Source organism: Phocoena phocoena, chromosome 2 (genome assembly GCF_963924675.1).
Source record: "Phocoena phocoena chromosome 2, mPhoPho1.1, whole genome shotgun sequence".
Lineage (NCBI taxonomy): Eukaryota > Metazoa > Chordata > Mammalia > Artiodactyla > Phocoenidae > Phocoena > Phocoena phocoena.
Window position 1 is genome coordinate 171,476,968 of NC_089220.1, and position 21,891 is coordinate 171,498,858.

Sequence of the window (21,891 nt, forward strand, 5' to 3'; positions counted from 1 at the left end):
CTAGCCACCAGAGCGTTTACGACATTTACGACAATGCTACATAATTTTTTTATCCATATGAATATATTTCTGTGCAAGGAATATTATAAATTTTATTAATAAAATCTTCATGTTAATAACAGTATTTTTTGAATAGTTTCTTCTCTCCTCAAATTTATTTTGCATTTTGGCTATTAATTAAAAATACATGACAGTGACACTTTTAACTCAAGTTCACAACCACTAGTAGAGTCTACCTGCATGGTTTGGAATGGAAGCTGTTTTGCCCTTATATACAAAACTGCAATTATAATATATCCCACCTTCTTTCAGCGGTTACTGTGAGTTCACATAAAACTGTGCAAGTGAAGGAAATATTTTTGTAAACTGTCAAGCAGGATGCAAATGTCTGTTATTATCAGGTAGCACATACAGTTCTCCGATTTAATCATATTGCAGAAGCCATGAAAGCTTCATTTGCAATTTAATTCAGAATTACTTGAGGTATTATCTGAATTGTGTAAGGCGTTATACTAAAAGATGCAGGAATACAAAGATAATTCTGACTTTTTGCTCAAAGCTAAATAAGACAAAACAAACATAAATGACTATCCTTATAGTATGCTATCATTTAACAGTTCAGGGAAATGCCCCAAAGGATTTTTCCCTTAGTGTAATATCCTGTCTTATACCTCTTAGGAAAGACAAATTTGGAAATATACGTTTTAAAATTTGGAGTCATCCATGAAACTTTCTGAGACATTTAAAAAGTAAATCTCACGAAAAAGTAACCCACTGATAGTTTACTTTTTAAGACAGATAATTTCAACTAAATTACTGCCAATGAACACTGAACTTCTATAAAATAGAAGATGGAGTAAAAGTTGATAAAAGACAGCTATCATACCTTGGCAATCCCTCCAAGAAGACTTCTCAGAAGAAAACAGGAGCTTCTTCAAAAGAAATGCCTTTATACAATTAAAGCAATAATTATTAGAATGTATTATAAACATACCTTATATCATTCTTTTATTTTAAAATGGAAAATAAAACTAATTTGCACCTCCTTTCTGATCTTTTGAATAGTGCTATAAAAATTTCAAATGGCTTCCCTTCACGTTCAAGAGTAACTGAGCATAATTACTTACTCAGAATATACTACTATAAGCTTGATTCTACATCCATACAATTCTTCCTCCTTTATAATACATATTTTCTGTCAAAGAGAAAAATTGACTCAAAATATAATAACCACATAACTGGAAAGTTAAAGAAATTTACTGCTCCATTCACAGAGTGAAGGCCCTTTAGACCAGGAAAAAAATCCATATTTCTCTTTGATTCCTTAGAGGAAAAGAAATCTAAATACAAAAGTGGTTCTGCTCTCCTAGCTCTGATTTATGACACAAGATGACCAAGGTGTGGGTCATCACTTTGTTATGAGGAGTCCTAACTTCCTGGTTTAACTCATAAAGCTTTAAGATTCCAAAGAAAAAACAAACTCATTTCTAACCTTTCCTTAAGTGAGCCAACTATGTTACATCGGTGATTTGATAGATAACAGTTCAGTGTGTAACAGTGTTTCCTTCTCAAAGTGTAGCTCAAGGACTATTTGCATCCTAGTCACCTGACCTGTTTATTTAAAAGGCAGATTCTGACACTCCACCTATTTTATCTCTAGGGGGCAGATTCAAGAAAAAAGAGGTTACTATGGTGATTCTTACTCACAGGTGTTTGAAAACAGTAGTATTCAGATAAGAGGACTGCTTATAGTCAGACAGACCTAGATTTGAATCCTGGTTTCATTACTTTACTAATTAAAAATAATAATAGCACAAACTTTAAAAGGTTGTAGTGAGGATTATATGAGATAAACTATTAATACACTTAGCACAGTACCTGGTACCTAATAAGCAATCAATTCAAAGTATTTTAACAAAAAAATAAGTAACGTTCTGTAATATTCACGTTGAAATAAAATCTACAAATACTACAGTGATTCCCCCCACCCACCCAATAACAAAAGCCATAAAACTAATATAACTACACTTGAAAATTTTGGAATGGTGAGGTGGGACAACCATTATTTCAACACTAATAGAACCACCATTAGCATTTTGATATACTTCCTTCCAGTCTTCCTTTCATACCTGTTTTAAATTTTATTTTAAGTGAGAAGCATAATGGGTACGTGATTGTTTTCCACTTTTCTGTTTTCCCACACAATTCATAACTTTAACTCTTAATCTCTAAATGTCTATTCAAGCTATTAAAATTTATTTAAACATTAGTCCATGTTTAAACTACATTACTGTGCATTACATTGTTTGCAATTTTTTTATACTATAAAATATATAATATATATAAAAATATATGTTTTATATATATATAAATATATATAAAATATATCTGGACTTGCTCTAAAAAAAGCTTCTTCTTGAATACAACCTTTTCCATATTAAGGATTATTTCTTTAGGAAAGATCCACAGAAGTACAATTATTCTCATCAAAGAATCTGCATTATCATGGTTCCAATTATAACGTAAAATTCCTTCCCTAGGTCGAAGTACCAATTTGTACTACATAGAGGTATCTGAGTATGCCAGCATCACCCTACCCTTATATGCACTGCCAATTATTTTATATCTAAAGATTAGAAAGAGTAAGCAATAGAATCTAGTTAAAGTTTTATTTGTACTTTCTTGGATTCCTAGCGAGGTTGGACATCTCGATTCTTTGGTTGTCCAGCATCATACCACCTGTCATGATTGCATACACTTGCCCGTTTCACCTCTGAGGTTTCAGTGTTTTTCTAACCAATTTGTAGCTCTCTGTGTAAGAAAGACACTGATTTATTGCTAATATTACCTCACATTTTTTTCTGAGCCTGGAACTCATCTTTTATCTTAGTTGGTAATGCATTATTTTCAGCTTTCTGTGATTAAGTATTATATCAAGAATAAACTTGGTATATGCTACAAATGACCTAAATTCAGTTTTTCCCCTCAAATTATCAACCAGTCCTATCAGTGACACTTAGTAAACATTTTATTTCACCACTGATTTATATTCCTTCTTATCATGGTATGTGATTAGTTCTTGGTAAATTATTATATGTAATGTGGTCCACTACTGTATTATCTATCGGGTTCCATAATATGCCTATTCTTCTAGCAAAAGTGTCATGTTCTAGTTTATATAGTTTAAAAAAGTTTTAATACCTGGACTCGCACATTTCCCTTCATCACTCTTGGTAATTTAGTTTTGACTTTTACATTGAAATATTAATATAAACAAAATTCTTCTATGAATGAAAACATTTATATGACTATGAAGCTAAATTACTACCTCAAAGATACATCACAGTTTTGAACATTACAATTAACCCTTGTTACACAGCAACCCCATTTGTAAAAATAACTACCATTTTGGAAATATACTAAATTTTATAAACATGAAACTGCTGTGGTTTACTTTGATTTAACTATATTCAAAGACTTGCAATAAAGACCCTAAGGGTATTATTATTATGGTCCAAGAGGGTCTATGTTAATATAATCTAACATGCATATGAACAGGACAAGTAATCTTCAAATTCAGGGAAGATTCCTACTAGCAACCAAAATCTGTCTCCATTACTCAAAATAACAGCCTCATAACTAATTTATAGTTAAATTTTATTCTTTATACTCTGTAATCCCCAGGCAAAGCTCAAACATTCAAGTTTTTCTTAAATTTTTTTGGTAAATCTACTAATGAAAAAAATGTATCAACTTTACTCTTCAAAGAAATAAAACAACGACCTACAAAGGATATATTTTAGAATGAACCATAAAGGAAAACTTTTTTTCTCCTTCAGAAAATACATTTTAAATTTAATAATGTAAGTGTATGGAGTATAAGGTTTGAGAGACAAATTTACTTTGCAGCTAACAGTTCAGGAATGCATTCTTTATGCCCAATGAATAATAAATACCACATTAAATATGTATTTTCAAAATGTGCTGATTAAAACAAACAATAAATTCAAGCTTCTTTTATAACAGTTCTAAAGTTATACTCCTGTTTAGACATTGTAAATATTATAGCAAACTGAAAATTCAATTCTCCATTTTAATAACGTAATGGTTTATAGCAAATCAGCCTCTGAATTTCAAACAATGCAACACATAAAGATTCAAAATCAAATACATACATTGAGATTCACTCTACCTTTTGCCCAAAGAAAAAATCTTTTTTTTATTTTGGGGATTGTTTGAAATTGGTTGCTACGAATTTTATTTTAAAGACCAAAGCTAGAGCCTAAAACAGTATATACTGTCAACTTATTTTAAAATTTGATAAAGTTTTAGGCCATGAAAATATTAATGCATCTTCAACTTTTTAGAAAAACCGTTTTTAAAGATAGAACAAATGTAAATAGTACCACTGCTACGGTGTCACTATCTTTGGCATAAAATGTTATTACTCAACAGATCACTGTATAAGAAAGATGCCATGATCATTAAGTCCAAATTTTCTGAAAGTCAGAGAACACCTACTATGTTTTCTTGAAAATAAAGACGGCCAAATGGCTATTGCTGTGTAACCTACTCATGTTCTGAAATCATTTTTATTTTGGATATTTAAAGCAATTTACAAGAACAAAAGTTAAGAGGTAACTGATCATGCCTCATGATTACAGAGTACAGGTATTAGAAAACAGAAAGTAAAGCATGAAACGTTTGAGCACGTCCCTCTAAGGAGTTGGTAAAGTAGCAGTCTATGTTACCTGAACGGGTGCAATAACAGCACAGGGGCCACCTTCAAACTGTTCTAATGCAGATCCCTCTGATTCACTAAACACAAACCCTAAAAATGAAAGCAAGTAGCAAAGATTAAAAATGTAATTCAAGTAGTAGCTAAAAGAATTTTTAATGTACTTTGCTTTGAGAAAGATCACTTATCACAACAGCAAAATATCCTCAAGTCAGTCAAGTGCAGTGGTTCTTAACTTTTTGGAGGATAAAGGAGCTCTTTGAAAAAAGATATGGAACCTAGGCTCCCTGCCAAATGCACATAAACACACACACACACACACACACAATTTTGCATCCAGGGACCCCACTAAGTGGACCAGAGAGATAAAGTGTGGCCTTCAGTAAAAGGACACTAAATCTGATTTTTAAATAATTTACTGAAAGGAAGATTAGACAGTCTACATACTGAATTTAAACAGATATTTTAGGACCCTTTTCAGAAAGTATCTTTTTTAGTTTCAATCTTTGAGTCACATTCTCTAAGCTAAAAATTAAAGAACATCATACACAGTGCATGTGGCCATATTGGTTCTATCTTAATTTAAACACTACCCAACTAGCACTGACTGAGTATCTAGTACAAGTTCCCACAGAGAGCACCGACACACTGCAGAGAGCTTGGGGCCGGAAGTCAGGAGAAGTGAGTTACTATCTGTATAAGCTTCAGGAAATCATTTCACCTCCCTAGGCCTCAGTGTACTTAGCTTTAAAATGATCACTTCCAATTCCAACATGCTAGGAATGTGTGAAATTTCACTAATGGTCATAATTCTGTCATTTATTTAACAAACATTTAATGACCCTGAGATACTATACCAAGCATCTACGATACATAAATGACGTGAACGACAAAGTCCCTAGTCTGGAGAAGCCAACAGTCCAGGTGAAGACAGACATCTGAACAAATAATTACTAAGATGAAGGGATAAACGAATGTTGTAACAGAAGTATGAAGTGTTGAGGATACACAAAGTAGTGACTTGATCTGAGTCAAGTCATACCAGCTAACTTCAAGGCTGACCTTGAACAGAAATTTATCAGAGAGGCAAGGGTGGCAGAATGACTTTCAGGTAAAGAAAATACCTTTATTAAAAGAAAGAGGTTTCGTAAGAGCAGGACAAGTTTATGGATCAGAGGGAACGTTAATGCAGCCAAAGGGCAGTATGGAGGCACACGGGAGAGATGGGAAAGGGGAGGAGGGAGAGCTGAAAGGATGTTAATACTGGGGAGGGCCACACCATGACAAGTACTAATTAAAGGAGTAATACAATCATACTGGTATTTTTTTCTTTTTTAAAGGACCAGAATGGGGAAGAGACCATTTCAACACACCTATACAGTGCCAAACTAATAAAAGAAACTTAAGTGTGGAGGGAAGACACTATATCCAAACAGTATTTCTAAGGTAAAAATTAATATTTGATGAATATGTGCAAGTGGGGAAAGGCTTGGGACATAAGAAATTAGAACTGACTGAAGTTTCTAGCTTGAGACACTAGATAGCAGGACAGATAAGAAACAGTATGAAGCTTCCCATTCCATCCCACTTCCTCTCTCTTTACCCTTCAATCTCTCTCAAACAGTATTTAAACGTATCTCACATATTTAAAAACAAAAAAAAATTCTCTTCAAGATTCTACCAAAAGGTCCTTGGTATTTACCCAAAGGAGTTGAAAACTTATGTCCACACACAAAAACCTACACACGTTGTTTACTGCACCTTTATTCCTAATTGCCAAAACTTGCAAGCAGCCAAGATGTCCTTCAGTAGGTGAATGGATAAATAGTACATATTATTCAGCATTTAAAAAATATTAGCTTGCAAGTTGTGAAAAGACATGGAGGAAACTTAATTACATATTACTAAGTGAAAGAAACCAATCTGAAAAGGCTACATACCATATGATTCTAACCATACGACAGTCTGAAAAAGGCAAAACTATGCAGACAGTAAAAAGATCAGTGGCTGCCAAGAGGAGGGGAGTGGGTGAAGGGTTGAACAGACAAGGCACAGAGGATTTTTAGGACAGTGAAAATACTCTGCTCTTATAATGATGGATACATTCCATTGCACATTTGTCTCGACCCACAGGATGTGCCGCACCAAGAATGAAAACTGTGGACTTTGGGTGATAATGACAAGTCCACGCAGGTTCAAAACTGTAATAACCAACGTACTACTCTGGTGGGGGACACTGACAGTGGGGTGTGGGGCTGTGCATGTTGAGGGAGCAGGAGGTATGTGGGAAATCTCTGTATCTTGCCCACAGTTTTGCTGTGAACCTAAGATTGTTCTAAAAAGTAAAGTCTTAATTTAAAAAATCATTTGACCGTAGAAACAAGAACCACCTTCCACCCAAAACTCCAAACACCACTCTCTCAAAGCCCACCTACTTGTCTACATGCACTGCCTCAATTCCCTTACCTCCTAATTTACCCAAAACCCACAATAATTTGGCTTTCAACCTGTGACTGCACCAAACTCATTCTCACCAAATTCATCAATGACCAGACAGGCTACTTCTCAAGTCTTTCTTATTTCAGATGAATCTCCCAGAGAATCATCTGAAATGCTGACCACTGACTTCTGAAGATCTTTTGGCCCTTGGCTCTAGTGGTACATCTTGTTCCAAATTTTCCTTTTCTGTTTCTTCTCAGTATGAGCGGTGATCAACTCCTTCTAAATGCTAATGTTCCTCAGGTCTTGGCTTTAGAATCTTTTTTCTTTGCATTCTCCCTGTGTAACTCATCTACTCACAAGGTTTCCATTATGGGTGATAATCCCAATAGAGCTCAGATGAGAACTCCAGACACAGACAGAATCCAAATTCCTCAACATGGTCTTGCATGGTCCGGCTTCTGCCTATATCTCCTCCCTCATCCTTTGTCACTCTCCTTCTTTAGGCTCTAGGCATGCTGAACTTCTTCCAGGCCCTCAAATATCCATTTTCTCTCTGGTTTCTTACATTTTGAACATGTTGTTCCCTCCGCATGAAACACTTGCTAACACTTTCTCTGAAAAAATCGGACTTATCTTTAAGGCTTCACCTTAAGGTAAGGTCCTCTTGGTTCAAGGACCCAAAACGTATCTCTACCCCATTTCTAGTCCACCTTCAGGTTCAAACCACCATCATCTTTCACTTAGAACACTGTTAAGAGTTTCCAACCAGGTCCCCCCCTTCTGCCCACATTCCCTCTCCCACCCCACCCCTTATCTATTCACCATGGTTACCAGAGAAATATTTTAGAAACGGACATCAGGTTTTGTCACAGCCTGCAATGGCTTCTCATTGCAATTGCAATAAAACTCCTTTTCATGACCTAAGAGACACTGTATGATCTATCAACCCCACCTTCCCTCAGTTCACTCTTACCTTCATCATCTACAGTGATCTTAGGCCCTCAGAACATCCCAAGGTCTTTACCTGGGGTCTTGATGCTTGCTGTTCCCTCTGCACGAAATGCTCTTTTTCCTTCTCTTGTCATATAGCTGAATCCTTCTCATCCTTAAAGACCCAGTTTAGGTATTAACTCCTCAGAGAGATATTCCCTGATAGGCCTATCTAAGTAGATCTTTCCCACCATCCCTCAGCACAACCAGTACTTATAATCATCTGTAATTATATGATTGTTCACTTGTTTATTGTTTGTCTTGCCTTACAAGTATCTTGCCTGCTCTATTAACTACTGCTTTCCTAGTATGTTATATAGTTAATACTCAATAAATGCTTGCTGAAGTTTTGGGAGTGAAGATAATGGGGATGTCTGTTTCTAAATTCAGTCTCTAAAATGTGAAACAACAATTTGGTTGGGGAAATGTGGGTCTGGAGCCCAGGGCAGGGTTTAGGATTAGAGATAGCAAGTTGAATCACCTTAAACATGGCAGTTAAAGTGAATGAGAACATGCAGAACACAGATAATGAAGCCGGTTAACATAGAAAAAAAAAAAAAAGTGAGCAGACGCTGAATCAGCAAAGGAGATTGACAAAGACTTGAAAGGTAAGAGAAAAAACACACTGAGGTCCTAGAAAGGAAAAATCAGCAGTCACCTGTTACAAATGCTGAGTGGAATAAAAACATTAAATGAAAATACTGGATTAAGCATGTCACTGGGAACACTAAAAAAAGAAATTTAGAATGCTGGGAAGAGCAGCCAAATTTTAAAGGGCTGAGGCGTGATTCAGAATACAAGGAGAAAGAGAAAAGGCAAACTATTTGTTAAACAAGTGAAGGGGAAAAGAATGATGGCTTGAAGGGTAGTTGGATAAAGAATTATTATTTTACAGAGGGAAGGGCATGAGTTTAAAAGAAGGAAAAGAGTGATTAAATGGGAAAGAGAGTTTAAGGACTCCAAGTCCTGAAAGAACTGAGACAGTGCGGTGTGGTGGTGGTGGTCGTGGACTGAATAAAGATAGGTTCTCAAGGTGTGGCCTACAGACCCCGGGAAGTTCCAGAGACCCTTTAGGGGACCTGCTAGAGGTGAAAATCATTTTTATTATAATACTAACATATTTGCCCTTTTCACTGTGTTGATATTCACAACGATGGTACAAAATGAATAGCAGGATACATTACTGGTGCCTTAGCACACATTAAGTGACATTAAGCTGTACCAGCAGTCACTGTACTAGGAAACACCACAATACGCTCTCAAACACACAAAAAAGCCAATTTAACTTTAAAAAGCCCTTACTAATGCTAATCTTATTAAATCTTGACTTTGAATACAATATACTTAAAAAAAATAGTCTGTGTGACAAAATGGGAACTACCCATAAAGCACCTCTGCTACATACCTTGAGCGATGATTGACAGATTCTCAAAGCACATGTGTAATTTTTTGAACTGTGAGCTGAACTAACAGCTTTTCTGTGGAATGCTGTTTTTACTTTGAAGAGCTACTAACAAATTATGATTATTTAGACTTTTTCTCAGAAGTGAATGAAGTGAGCCTGATACTTCAAGGAAAATAACTTGACAGTATTTCTGCCAGTGATAAAATCTCAAGCTTTCAAGTAACAACTAAACTTCTGGAAAACTCAAGTCCAGCACTGTAGCTTGACAGCGTCTCAATACTCAGAGATTTTTCTGACAAGATCAGAAATAATGTGACTTTTGATATTGTATAACTATATGTGTTAACATTTAGAAGATCTGCATAAACCAGCAGACCAATAACTTCCAAATGACCAATGCACACTGTTACAAATTAACGCATGGGTAAAAAGATCCAGTCAAAGTACAAGACAAACCAATGAATTTCAATTTAACAGAGGACGAAAAGTTCATTGATGTGGCTTCAGATTCTGTATTTCAAGTAACCGCTAAGAAACTACCACTTGTAGAGTTTTGGTGTAATGTCAAAGAAGAATAGCCACAATTATCTGAAAAGACTATTACAAGACTCCTGTATTACCAACCGCATATCTGTGTGAAGCTGGATTTTCCGCAGATACTTCAACCGAAACAACATATTGAAACAACATATTGTAACATATTGTTAAGACAGAAAGGAGAAGCAAGTGGGAGAATCCACCTGTCTTCCTATGAGCTAGACATTGAAGAGATTTTTTTAAAATGTAAAATAATGCCACAGGCCTCATTTTTTTTTTTTTTCATACTGAAGCCTGTAATAGTTTTTAAGAATGTAACAGGGCCCTGAGTTTAACAAACTTGAGAAAAAGGAAATCTTAGCAGGCTTCCAAGTTAGACATGCAGGCAAAGAGGAAGGGAAGAGATGCTGCTGATTGCGAGTGGGGGGCATGAGGGCATAGAAAATTGAGGAGAATGTTAATTCCAAAACACATAAGAAAAGCAGACAGGATAAAGAACTAAGAGATACTGAGGGCTCAGCTAAGGTTTAATTCCTACATGTGTATTGATGCTGACCACAATTTTCCCCAGCAACACACACCACCACCTTGGGAGAAACAGAATAGAGGATAAGAAAAATGCAGGGTAAGAAATAGGTATGGTGGATGGGGCAAATTTAATAAAGACAAATGAGAACTGAGGGTGCTGGTTATCACATCAAGACAACCAAATCTGAGAGCCAATCTAGAAACAAGAGGTGAAGCCAAGGGGCCTCTGCTCTTCGTCTACCTCTTCTACTGGGAAGAAAGGGTCATTGGTGTTGGGCCTAAGTGCAGAGGTGAAACTAGGCTCTTTCAAACTTCCAGTGTATGTGATAAACAGGTCTCAGTAATGGATTCTTGCCTTCCTTAAAATGACTAATAATGTACCTCAATTTTCAAGATCCATGGGTGGGGCTTTTAGATGGAAATGCATTCTGATAAGTTGCTTTTGTACTTTAGAGATAAAAACCCCAGGGAGAGAATTCTAGGCAGATCTGCTTTATGCCAAATTCCGTTTAATTACAGTATATATGCTTGAGTGCGTTATTTGATAATGAACAAAGGCTCTTAGAGCTTAAAAATGAAATAAAGTTAGACAAATGGAAATTATTCTATCCTAAAACAGGATAATGCTAAGTAGGCACCCCCTTTTATAATAAGGTTTCACTTGAGTTTGAATTTTTTAGGATAGTTATTTTTCTTGTCAAGTGTTCTCATATTCATCTTATTTCCTAGTTTTAAGAGGAATTAACTTATCACAAAATGGCTGTTTTCCTAATTAGATCTGAAATAGGCCATCTAAAGCATCTGATCTTAAATATACAATTTTGTATCACATTCCACAGCACTACAGACATAGAAGTCTTTCTCAGTTCTACAGCTCATAACTAATTTAAACCTGAGTCATGAACCTCTTTGCAATTTCCCAGTCTTTTATTTTCATATGACTGACTTACATTATTCAAACCAGTCTGACAACTACTGCCTCTATAGTTCTAGCCTTCCATGTTAACAAAAGGCCACAGAAAGACTTCATTTGTCATTATATGTCAGATAATACTGGTTGAGTGGAATCTGAACTGAGCCTTAGTTTCCTCATCTACAAAAGGAGGATAACTATTGATACATTTATCCTTTGCTACCTCTTGGGGTTGCTGTAAGTAAGATTTTCAAAACCTGTAAAGCCTAATACAGATGTAAGGTATTATGATAGATGCGTTGAGCTGAAAAACACATTATGTACTCAAAAGTACCAAGAAATTAACTTTGTCACATAAGCTTCCAAATTGTGAGTTTAAAAAAATTGGTTTTTAGGTGACATATGATGTAGGTAGGTGGCAGAAAGTAAAACCTATATTTGAAATAAAAGGATTCCATCAACAACAAAATCTCTGAAATGATATGACCCACAATATTAATTTACCTTCACTCTGGAAGACAAATTAACGATACTGGCGTATCACTTTAGTACTTTGGTAAAATGTTAAATCACATTATAATAGACATCATACTTTTGGACTTTAATCCAAACGCTTTAACTCCTGCATACCATTTATGCTTATATTTTAACTGATCCCTCACTTTTCCAAAGTTACTTAGAATCTTTTTTTTTCATATTACATAACAAAAATTGTCCTATACCGGAAAGTCCAAAAGTCTAATTTCAATCCACTACAGCTCCCTCCCCATCTCCACCCCAAAACACCACTGAACTGCTATAAACTGACAAACTGGGTTTCTCTTCTAGCTAATCTTTAGGTGAAACAACGAAGTAACTTAAAACTTGAAGGAAGGGGTCCAAGAAAAGGAAAAAATGGGTTCTCAGAGTTTATAATTTAGACCAGGGTTGGCCTGTTTTTTAAATGCTGTTTTGGAACACAGCCATGCCCTTATTATCCAGGGCTGTTTTTGCTGCAATGGCAGAGATCAGACAGAGACAATAGAGGCACTGGCCCTTTAAAGAAAACATTTGCCAAACACTGGCTAGACAATCAGTACCGAAAAGAAAACAAATTCTCAATAAGTCAAAATGTTTGCCTTTGTAATAAGATTAACACTTACTTTTGTTAGATCTAGATGACTCTTATTTTGCTTCTGCTGGGATGAGGTCAATGTGACCACTTCCTACTATCCTGGTCTAAGCCATGGTCTTTTACCCTCGGATTACTGCAACTGTCTCTCATTTGGTCTTGCTGTCTCACTCAATACACTACTGTCTATCCTCAAACTTAACAGTCAGATCAGCCCTTTAAAAACCTGTCCTGTCGTGTCTCTCCTCTGCTCCAAACCTTCCAATGACCTCTCATCTCATTTAGAAGAAAAACCAAAGTTCTTACAATGGCCTATAAAATCTTAGTGATTTAGGCCATATTATTTCTTACACCATCTTTATCACTGTCCCGTTCCCTCATTCCCTCTCCAGCCAAACTAACCTCCTTCCTGTTCCTTGAACAAAAAGCCAGACTTATTCTGCATAAGTCATTAAGTCTTTCACGATGGCCATCCTCACTGCCTGGAACACTCTTCAGATACCTGCATGACTAACTCAGTTACTTCAATAGTCTGCTCAAATCTCACCTTAAAATGAGGCCCGTCCAGGCTACTTCACCCTGTAATTCCTTATTTCTCTACCTTCTAGTATATATGCTTAACTTATGCTATATTATGTTTATCATTTGTCTTCCCTCCCACCCTATCAAGTCTAGGTCTGGAACACTGGTCAGTTTGTGGGAGAAGGGAAAGAAGGATAAATGTGCTTACAAATAAGGAGGTAGAAAATATACGCTTTTCTTTAAGAAGTATTATAGGCAATTGAGCAGGAGGGAAGCAGGCAGGAGTAGGGAGTAAATTTCCAAGTTAAAAAACAAAACAACTTCAAAGCTTTACATAATGTGACTTATTGCCTTTAAACTAAAAACTATTAAGAAAAAAAAACAAAACCAAACCAAAACCCTATTTTTTTCTTCTCTTAAGAAAAAGTATTTGCAAAAGAGAATTATCTAAAACTGTCAAATCAATTTTAAACAAACAAAAAAATATTATATGCCACTCTTGCACTTACTGCTTTAACATATTATCTAAAACTGCCGTAGCAATTAAAAGAGAGAGAAAAACAAAAAACCCAACTGCTGCAGCTGTTTAACATATCAAAGGAATTTAACACGACCAATTAACATGACCATTTAACATGACCAATCAATAAACGGAATACCCCTGGACATAGTTCTGTCTCTACCCCAAACACCTCACACCTATAACTTGCTTCCAAAAGACTAATGAGATTACAGCTGTCAATTCAAAGCACAGATAGATGATGAAATAAAGCCAAAGCTGATGTCACAGTACGAACGCAGTAAGGCAAGCGCAGCAAAGCAGTGTCCTGTGCTCGTTCCCACAATCCCAAGTCACGGCCACAGCAATCGTCAGCAATGGTCTCTGCCTCCTCTAAGAATGGATAAATGAATACAAAGTTAACACAGCAAGATCGATGACAACATCCCTCTGAGTCAGAGGTGACAACTTAAAAGTACATATTTGGTTGCCTTAAAAATCATAATCAGTTTAAGACCTTGAAGAATTACATAGCCACAATATAACCGCACTCTCTGTAGAGCAATAAATAATCCTTTATTTTGAAATGGTATTGATTGAACAAATCTTGTAAAGGAACTTCTGTATGACTACAAGGTGGCAGAGCATTCTCGTAAGTCATTACGAAGTTCTCTTTTAGTGATTATCCATCAAATTAACAATAACTTCTTGCAACTGCCAGGGCATGGCCAGAGAGCAAACTTCGGCTTGGTTTACAATTAAACACTTTTTAAATCAAGCTACCCTTTTCTGAGCATTTACTCCATGTCAGATATTGTGCTAAGCGCCTAAACGAATTCACCTGCCTTTAATCCTCACAACAACCCTGTAAGATTGGCACTACTATTATCTGCACTCTACAGAGAAGGAAACTGAGGCTTAAGTAAGCTAAAAACCTTGAACCTGGAACCCAAGTATGCCTATTCCAAAGCCTGTTCTTAACCATTATTAGAACTGCCTCTCTGAATTCTCCTTGCCTCTGCATCACAGTACTAAAATAAATGAGGCTGAATATCACCTTATTCTGTGTTGTATTACCAATTAATTGACAGGAAGGAAAACTTTTCTCAATCCTTCACAGTCTTGCGTACTTTAGGGCTGTTCACTATTAGGATAAATGAGACAAACTGGAAAATAAATTTTAAAATCTGCAAATGTGGATGTCCAACATTTCAGAAAATATTAGTTAAGCGACATAATTAAATCTGTAAAAAAAAAAAAAAAAAAGCCAAACTAATTACATGCCTGGTTGAGCCACACAAAGGAAAACAACAAAGACAGCTGAATTAGGAAATGGGAGAGTTGGAATTCGTTCCCAGTTCTATCAATTTGTGCAACTTTGGCCTGGTCATTTAACCCTTCACAACTCATTTTTCTCATCTTCAGAACAAGAGTAATGGACTAAATAACCTACCTGGCTGTAATATATTACGATTCTAATTTTACCAGCTCTTACCAGTATCTGGGAGGAAGAAAGGTTAAACCCTGAACTTTTGTTACTAAATACACATTACGAAGTAAGGACTTAGATTTACTATGCTAAACTTCCTCCAAACCCTCTGAGAATCGGTATTTTCTAAATAAATATTTTAATAACAAAATGTTTCAGTAATAGTACTAACTAGCTATTATTTGTGTGCTTGGGATGTTTTACATACGTCCATTACTCATCCTCCTGACTCCAAACACTATACTCTTAACCTCAGCCTCACCACTGTCCCTTTTAAGTCACCTGAAGTAATATGCTCGTTGTGTTTTAATACTGAAACTTACGAGTTAGGGATCATCACTAATAAATATAAATAGATGGTGCTTTTTCATTTCACAATTACTCGCAGTATTAACAAAACTTCTTATATAACTCAAAAGCCTATCTGGGTAATTAGATCGGCCCAGGAAGTCCTATGGGCCATATTCCTTTGAACTGGAACAGATCCCACACCACCTCAAAACCGGGGACACTTCGGGTCAAGGGAACAAACACTCTGCAGCCGCAACATTACATTTCTGCACCGAGTACCACGCCTAACCCCGCCTAACTGAAATACAAGCAACACAATCGCTTTCTGGAATTAACCACTGCGACTTTCACGTGGACGTCCCTCTCTCCAAAATGAGACCAAACGACCAGACTCGGTAGCGGGTAAAGATCCAGGCGGCCGGAGCCCTGCTGGAGGAACGGACGCCGGGGCACAGGGCACACCTTCAGTGTCACCCGCTGCAGCCCGGCAGCCGCCCCCTCCTCCTCTCCAACCCAAAGGCAGCCCAGGGAGTGGCAGGGGCGCCTCGGGTCTTTGGCGGCCCGCTGGCACCGTTCACCTACTTAGCCTCTAACCCTCAAGACAGGGAGGGCTTTTCTAGAAGTCCCGTTTCTGGGCTGAGCAGAGGAACCGGCACGGAGTGCGGGGCACGCGAGCGGGGTGGCGCGAGAGGCGTCACGGCTCGACTCTCGCGGGGCTAAAGGAAGCGGCGGCCGGAAGCCAGAGTCCAGCCAGGGTACCTTGCGTCCAGCGGCAGAAGATGGTGTCAGAGAGACCGGGGCTGCTCTTGGCGCCCCACACCAGCTCCATCAGCTCTTTAGTCAGTTCGGACATGATGGGGTACCGGCGAGCGGGTCTTGGCTTTCCGGACTCCTGCCCCGGCACATGGGGAAGGGGCGGCTTCGGAGACCGGCGTGGCGGGACGGCAGCGGCAAACGAGCTGGAAGGTTAGACGCAAGGAAGGCAACAGGAGAGAGACCTACTTGCAGGGACCGAGCCTGTCAAGCCCGCTCGGAGCCGCAGCGAGGAGTTTCCCGCACCGGAAGTACTGGGGCCACTTCCGGCTTTTCTTTCACTACCGGCCCCAAGGCCGGAGGGCCAGGCGGCGCCTCCCCGGAAGCGGAAGTGGGGGGGGCGGTGTTGGGAAGATCCGAGGGCGGCTTGGCGAGCACCTTGCGGTTTCTGAGCTCAGTCCCAGGGGCCGATGGTGCGGTGGCGTCTTTTGTGTTGGGAGAAGCGTCGCGTCCCGTGGGCGCTGGCACATTCCTACACCTGGAGTACCCCCTTCGTGTCCGCGCTGCTTTGGCCTTAGCTGGGGTGTCTGAGGCCCAAGCCCTAGGGCCCAGGAACATGGCCTATACCTTAAAATGTGTAATATTAATTCTGCCAAACCAGAGCTTTGAGACGATGGTTGAATCTCCAGGAGGAAACATCTGTGTCTGTGTCGAGGAGCCGCCGATAAATTGAAGGCTCTCAGCCTCTTGATCAGTCATATAAAGTCAAACCAACTATTAACAGAACCGAAAAATGTCGCGTAATGGGCACTGGAAATGCCTCTCCCAGGTGTCTAACGCAGAATTACAAAGCTACTTAGAGGAAAACAGATTCAAAGCGGCCTGTTTGTAAATGGTAGTGCAATTTCATCTACAGTTTTCTAGACTGTAGGGTGCGTGGGCTAAAGACCAGGTTATAAGTCATTGACAAGCATTCAGTTAAATTTAGTTTGGGTGAAAACTTCTATCTGTGCTGCTTCAAAAGAAGGGAATTTATTCTGGCTGAGCTTTGAATTTACAACGAAAAGGCAAACTCTGATGGGTTTCTTTCAGGTAGCAAGTAAGAGGGTGTGCTAATTTATACTTTATTTCCGACTTAGGCAACCCTTGCTGTAGTTAAAAGGAACTGTTCAAAGTGCCTGAACCATACCCATAGCCTTCCTCCTAATTGTTATTCCCTTCGGAATATCCTTTATCTTACTATTTTTTCAAACCAAATCTTACCCATTCTTCAGGACGTAGTATAAGTGGCACTTTGTAGTAAAGCTTTCTCCAGTTATTAAAACCTAAAGGAAAAATTGTAGCTTCTGAAATTTCATACTACCTTATCTATAACTTGCTTATATTTGCAAAGAATTATTTACTCTTCTCATGCGGTATACGTTTATGGAAGCCAAGGAGCTGTCTTATTCATGACACCTAATACAGAGCCTTGAATATACCTGGGTCTCAGTACCTGTTAGATGACAGAATGAAACTTGTCTTTATTGGAACTAAAGAATTCACTATCTTTCAGTAAGTGAGGGAACCAGGGGAAGTACCATTGACTGGTCCAATTAAATATCTAATATTTGCATGGGTGATTTACAATTTGCATAATTATTTCACTTCCTGAAAGACAGAGAAGGGTCAATGTTCATAGATCCTGTAAGTGGCAGAACTCTTAAGGTGAGGTGTTTGCCACATTTGGTTTCCTTCCATTAATATACAGATAGTAGTTATAGATTTGACTAACTGTCATAGATAGAAAGAAAAAGCTATACTTTCAAAATATTTTTGAAAATGAATTATTTCTTGATCTGTGATTTTTCTTAGTTTCGGGCTATGGGGAAGCTGGCAAAATCTTGGGTAGACATTGATATGTATGTTCTTTCCACCTTTAGATTGTAGTCTTTATTTGCAGTGTTCTACATTTTTTAATTAGCAGGACATATTTTTAAGTAGGAATATTTGATTAATGTTAAATTATTTATGTTCCTTAATTATTCATTACTTACTGCATTTAAATCATGAACTTGCTTAAATTAGAGTAAAAATGCAAATTAATCGTCATTTAAAATGTTCTTATTCAGTAATTACCTAGGAAAATAAAAATTGCTAACAGTCAAGTTTGTTGCATATATTTCTGGTACAGGACAATAAAGCCTTTTTCCTTTTTTACAATGACTTGAAAATTATGTAAATTTCCTTCGGAGTATTTATCTTACTCCATACTTCAGCATACTATTATTTTTTTTCCTTAGGACCATCTATGGTTTTGATTAAATCGATGTGTCTCATTAAGATGCACATAGGTTGCATAAAAGATCTTTAATCCTAAAACAGAGTTTCCTGTTCACACATTAAGTTTTATTTGTGGTATTTCTCTTTCTTTCAAATTCAAGTCAGGGCACTTCCATAAAACTGGGCTTAGATTTCCATAATAATTAATTCTCTTTAGCCATCTTTACTACTTCACAGAAGCAGTATTAATTACTCATTATCAAACACTCACTCTGTGCTTAATTATCTTTTTGTCTTTCCCCAAATTTCCCTGTCAACTAAAAGCAAAACAGCTTCATTACCAGGTTCTTAGCAAGTATCATGAAAAGAACAATTCTCTAACTAGAAGCTCTTGACTCCTAATTTAGTGTATTTGCACTACCACTTATTTAGGAGAAATCAATCTTTCAAAAAACCTGCCCTTCAATAAGGTTAATAAGTTCTAGGCAGGTTGCTAAGACAATCCCCTACTCATTTATTAATAAAACTATTTAATTTATATGCCCTATGTCTTCCAATAACAGTGTAAATCTATCAAGCAAATGAAACTCTTTCCTTTGCATGACCCTAAACTCATCTCAGCAGGATAATTTTCCTATCAAGCATACCAAGTTCCTTTTAAACCCACCATTGTCATACTCAAGTATAACACAGTGTGTCATTTCCCAAAGCATTGCCTACGAACATTAATACCTGGTGGAAAAGGGGTTCTATCATTAAATGCGGGGTTAAATAAAGTTAAACAAGAGATGGGATTATATTCAGGGTTAAAAGACACCTAAGTGTCCATCATCGGATGAATGGATACGGAAGATGTGGCACATATATACAATGGAATATTACTCAGCCATAGAAAGAAACGAAATTGAGCTATTTGTAATGAGGTGGATAGACCTAGAGTCTGTCCTACAGAGTGAAGTAAGTCAGAAAGAGAAAGACAAATACCGTATGCTAACACATATCTATGGAATTTAAGAAAAAAAAAATGTCATGAAGAACCTAGGGGTAAGACAGGAATAAAGACACAGACCTACTAGAGAATGGACTTGAGGATATGGGGAGGGAGAAGGGTAAGCTGTGACAAAGCGTGAGAGAGGCATGGACATATATACAGTACCAAACGTAAGGTAGATAGCTAGTGGGAAGCAGCCGCATAGCACAGGGAGATCAGCTCGGTGCTTTGTGACCGCCTGGAGGGGTGGGATAGGGAGGGTGGGAGGGAGGGAGACGCAAGAGGGAAGAGATATGGGAACATATGTATATGTATAACTGATTCACTTTGTTATAAAGCAGAAACTAACCATTGTAAAGCAATTATACTCCAATTTAAAAAAAAAGGACACATTTGAATCATTTTGTTCACTGAGCTTCTCACAGTTTATGTTCTGCAGAATACTGTTTGGGAATCACTGATATAATGGAATAGACTTTTGATAGGAATTAGAAAACTGAATGTTAGTTTTTATTTGGGTACTGTGACCTTGGATGAGTCACTTAACTCGCCATACTGTGCTTTCTTCATCTATAGAGAGGACTAACTTGGATCATCTCAATATCCCATTTACTTTAGATACTGCTCAACTTCTATGATTTAAAAAATTGGCTGTTTAGAAGTTTAAATATATGGAAGGAGTGAGAAGGAAAAGAATGTTGAGCAAGCATAAAGAGTAAACAAATAATTTAACATTATTCTTCACTAACACATAGAATAAAAGAAGTTAATTTGCCACTGATCACTTACTTGTGCTAACATTTTAACTAAGATCCAATCCAAACTTGCGAATTAATCCAGAACTAGCTATATTAGATGAGTACATAATATATGCACACTTGGATGTGTCATAGGTGCTTCAAACTCAGTGTGTGCCAAATCAAACATCTTTCCCCATAAAACCTGCTCCCCTTTCAATGTTTCATAATCAGTGAATGGTGCCATTATCCATAAAAAAGCACATTTTTAAAAACATCTTTATTGGAGTATAATTGTTTTACAGTGGTGTGTTAGTTTCTGTTGTATAACAAAGTGAATCAGCTATACATATACATATATCCCCATATCCCCTCCCTCTTGCGACTCCCTCCCACCCTCCCTATCCCACCCCTCTAGGTGGTCACAAAGCACCGAGCTGATCTCCCCGTGCGATGCAGCAGAAGTACTTTTTTTTTTTTTTTTTTTGCGGTACACGGGCCTCTCACTGTTGTGGCCTCTCCCGTTGCAGAGCACAGGCTCCGGACGCACAGGCGCAGCGGCCATGGCTCACGGGCCCAGCCGCTCGGTGGCATGTGGGATCTTCCCGGACCGGGGCACGAACCCGCGTCCCCTGCATCGGCAGGCGGACTCCCAACCACTGCGCCACCAGGGAAGCCCAAAAGCACATTTTTTAATGGTACCAATAAATAACTTCTTTGAGCCTCAGTTGCCACATATATAAAATAAGCTTATTAATAAGAATTACATTGTACAGTGATTATGGGATTTAACAGAGTATGTAAAAGATATATGCACGATGAAAAATCCTATTCTTATATTAGCTATATTAATGGTTTGAACAAGGAGGCATAGGAGGAAAGGTGGAAGATGAATTATTCCTGCATTTGAGCTGGAGAAGGCATCAGAGAAGTTTGAACTGGATAGAATTTTGACTAGAGAAGAAAGGGAGGATGTACATTTAGGCATTAAATAACCCATTGTGGCAGGAGCCTGGTATTTGTGTCACTAGAGAGAGATGAGTTAAGAATATAAGGTTAAGGAGGGTGCCATAGACTGAATTGTGTCTCTTCTGAATTCATATGTTGAAGTCCTCACCTCAATGTGACTGAATGTGGAGGTAGTGCCTTTAAAGAGGTAATTAAGGTTAAATGAGGTCATAAAAATAGGGCCCTAATCCAATAGAACTGGTGTCCTAATAAGAGGAAGAAACACCAGGTCTCTCCCTCTCTCTACTTTTCTCTCTCTCTCTCTCTCTCTCTCTCTCTCTCTCTCTCTCTCTCTGTCTCCATATGTACACAGAGAAAAGGCCACGTGAGGGCACAGTAAAAAGGCAGCATTCTCTAAGCCAGGAAGAGAGGCTTTACCATTAATCAATGCTGACAGCACCTTGGTCTTGTACTTGCAGCTTCCAGAACTGCGAGAACATTAATTTCTATTGTTTAGACCACTCAATTTCTGGCATTTTGTTAGGGCAGTCTGAATAGAATAATATCGAGAGCCAGAATCTTAAGAATATTGAATACTATCTTACACAATTATAGAAGCAAGTATTGACTGAGCACAAATTACCAGTTCCTGTAGTAAGCTCCTTACATGCATCCCAGTGCAAACCCCTCAAAACGCAGTGAAGCACTGCAATGATCTCCTAGCAGGATAAGGAC

At 37.8% G+C, this 21,891-nt stretch overlaps 1 protein-coding gene across 1 annotated transcript in view; it reads right to left on the minus strand.

The window, feature by feature from the left end:
* MINDY3 (MINDY lysine 48 deubiquitinase 3) overlaps nt 1-16,521 on the minus strand; it is a 94,846-nt gene extending 78,325 nt beyond the window's left edge. The window contains exons 1-3 of the mRNA XM_065871856.1: nt 16,225-16,521; nt 4,752-4,831; nt 887-947 (exon numbers count right to left, since the gene is read on the minus strand). Coding sequence (XP_065727928.1) covers nt 887-947; nt 4,752-4,831; nt 16,225-16,318 — 235 coding nt within the window. The 5' untranslated portion in view covers nt 16,319-16,521. The remainder of the gene's footprint in view (nt 1-886; nt 948-4,751; nt 4,832-16,224) is intronic.
* Between the last annotated feature and the right edge of the window lie 5,370 nt (nt 16,522-21,891).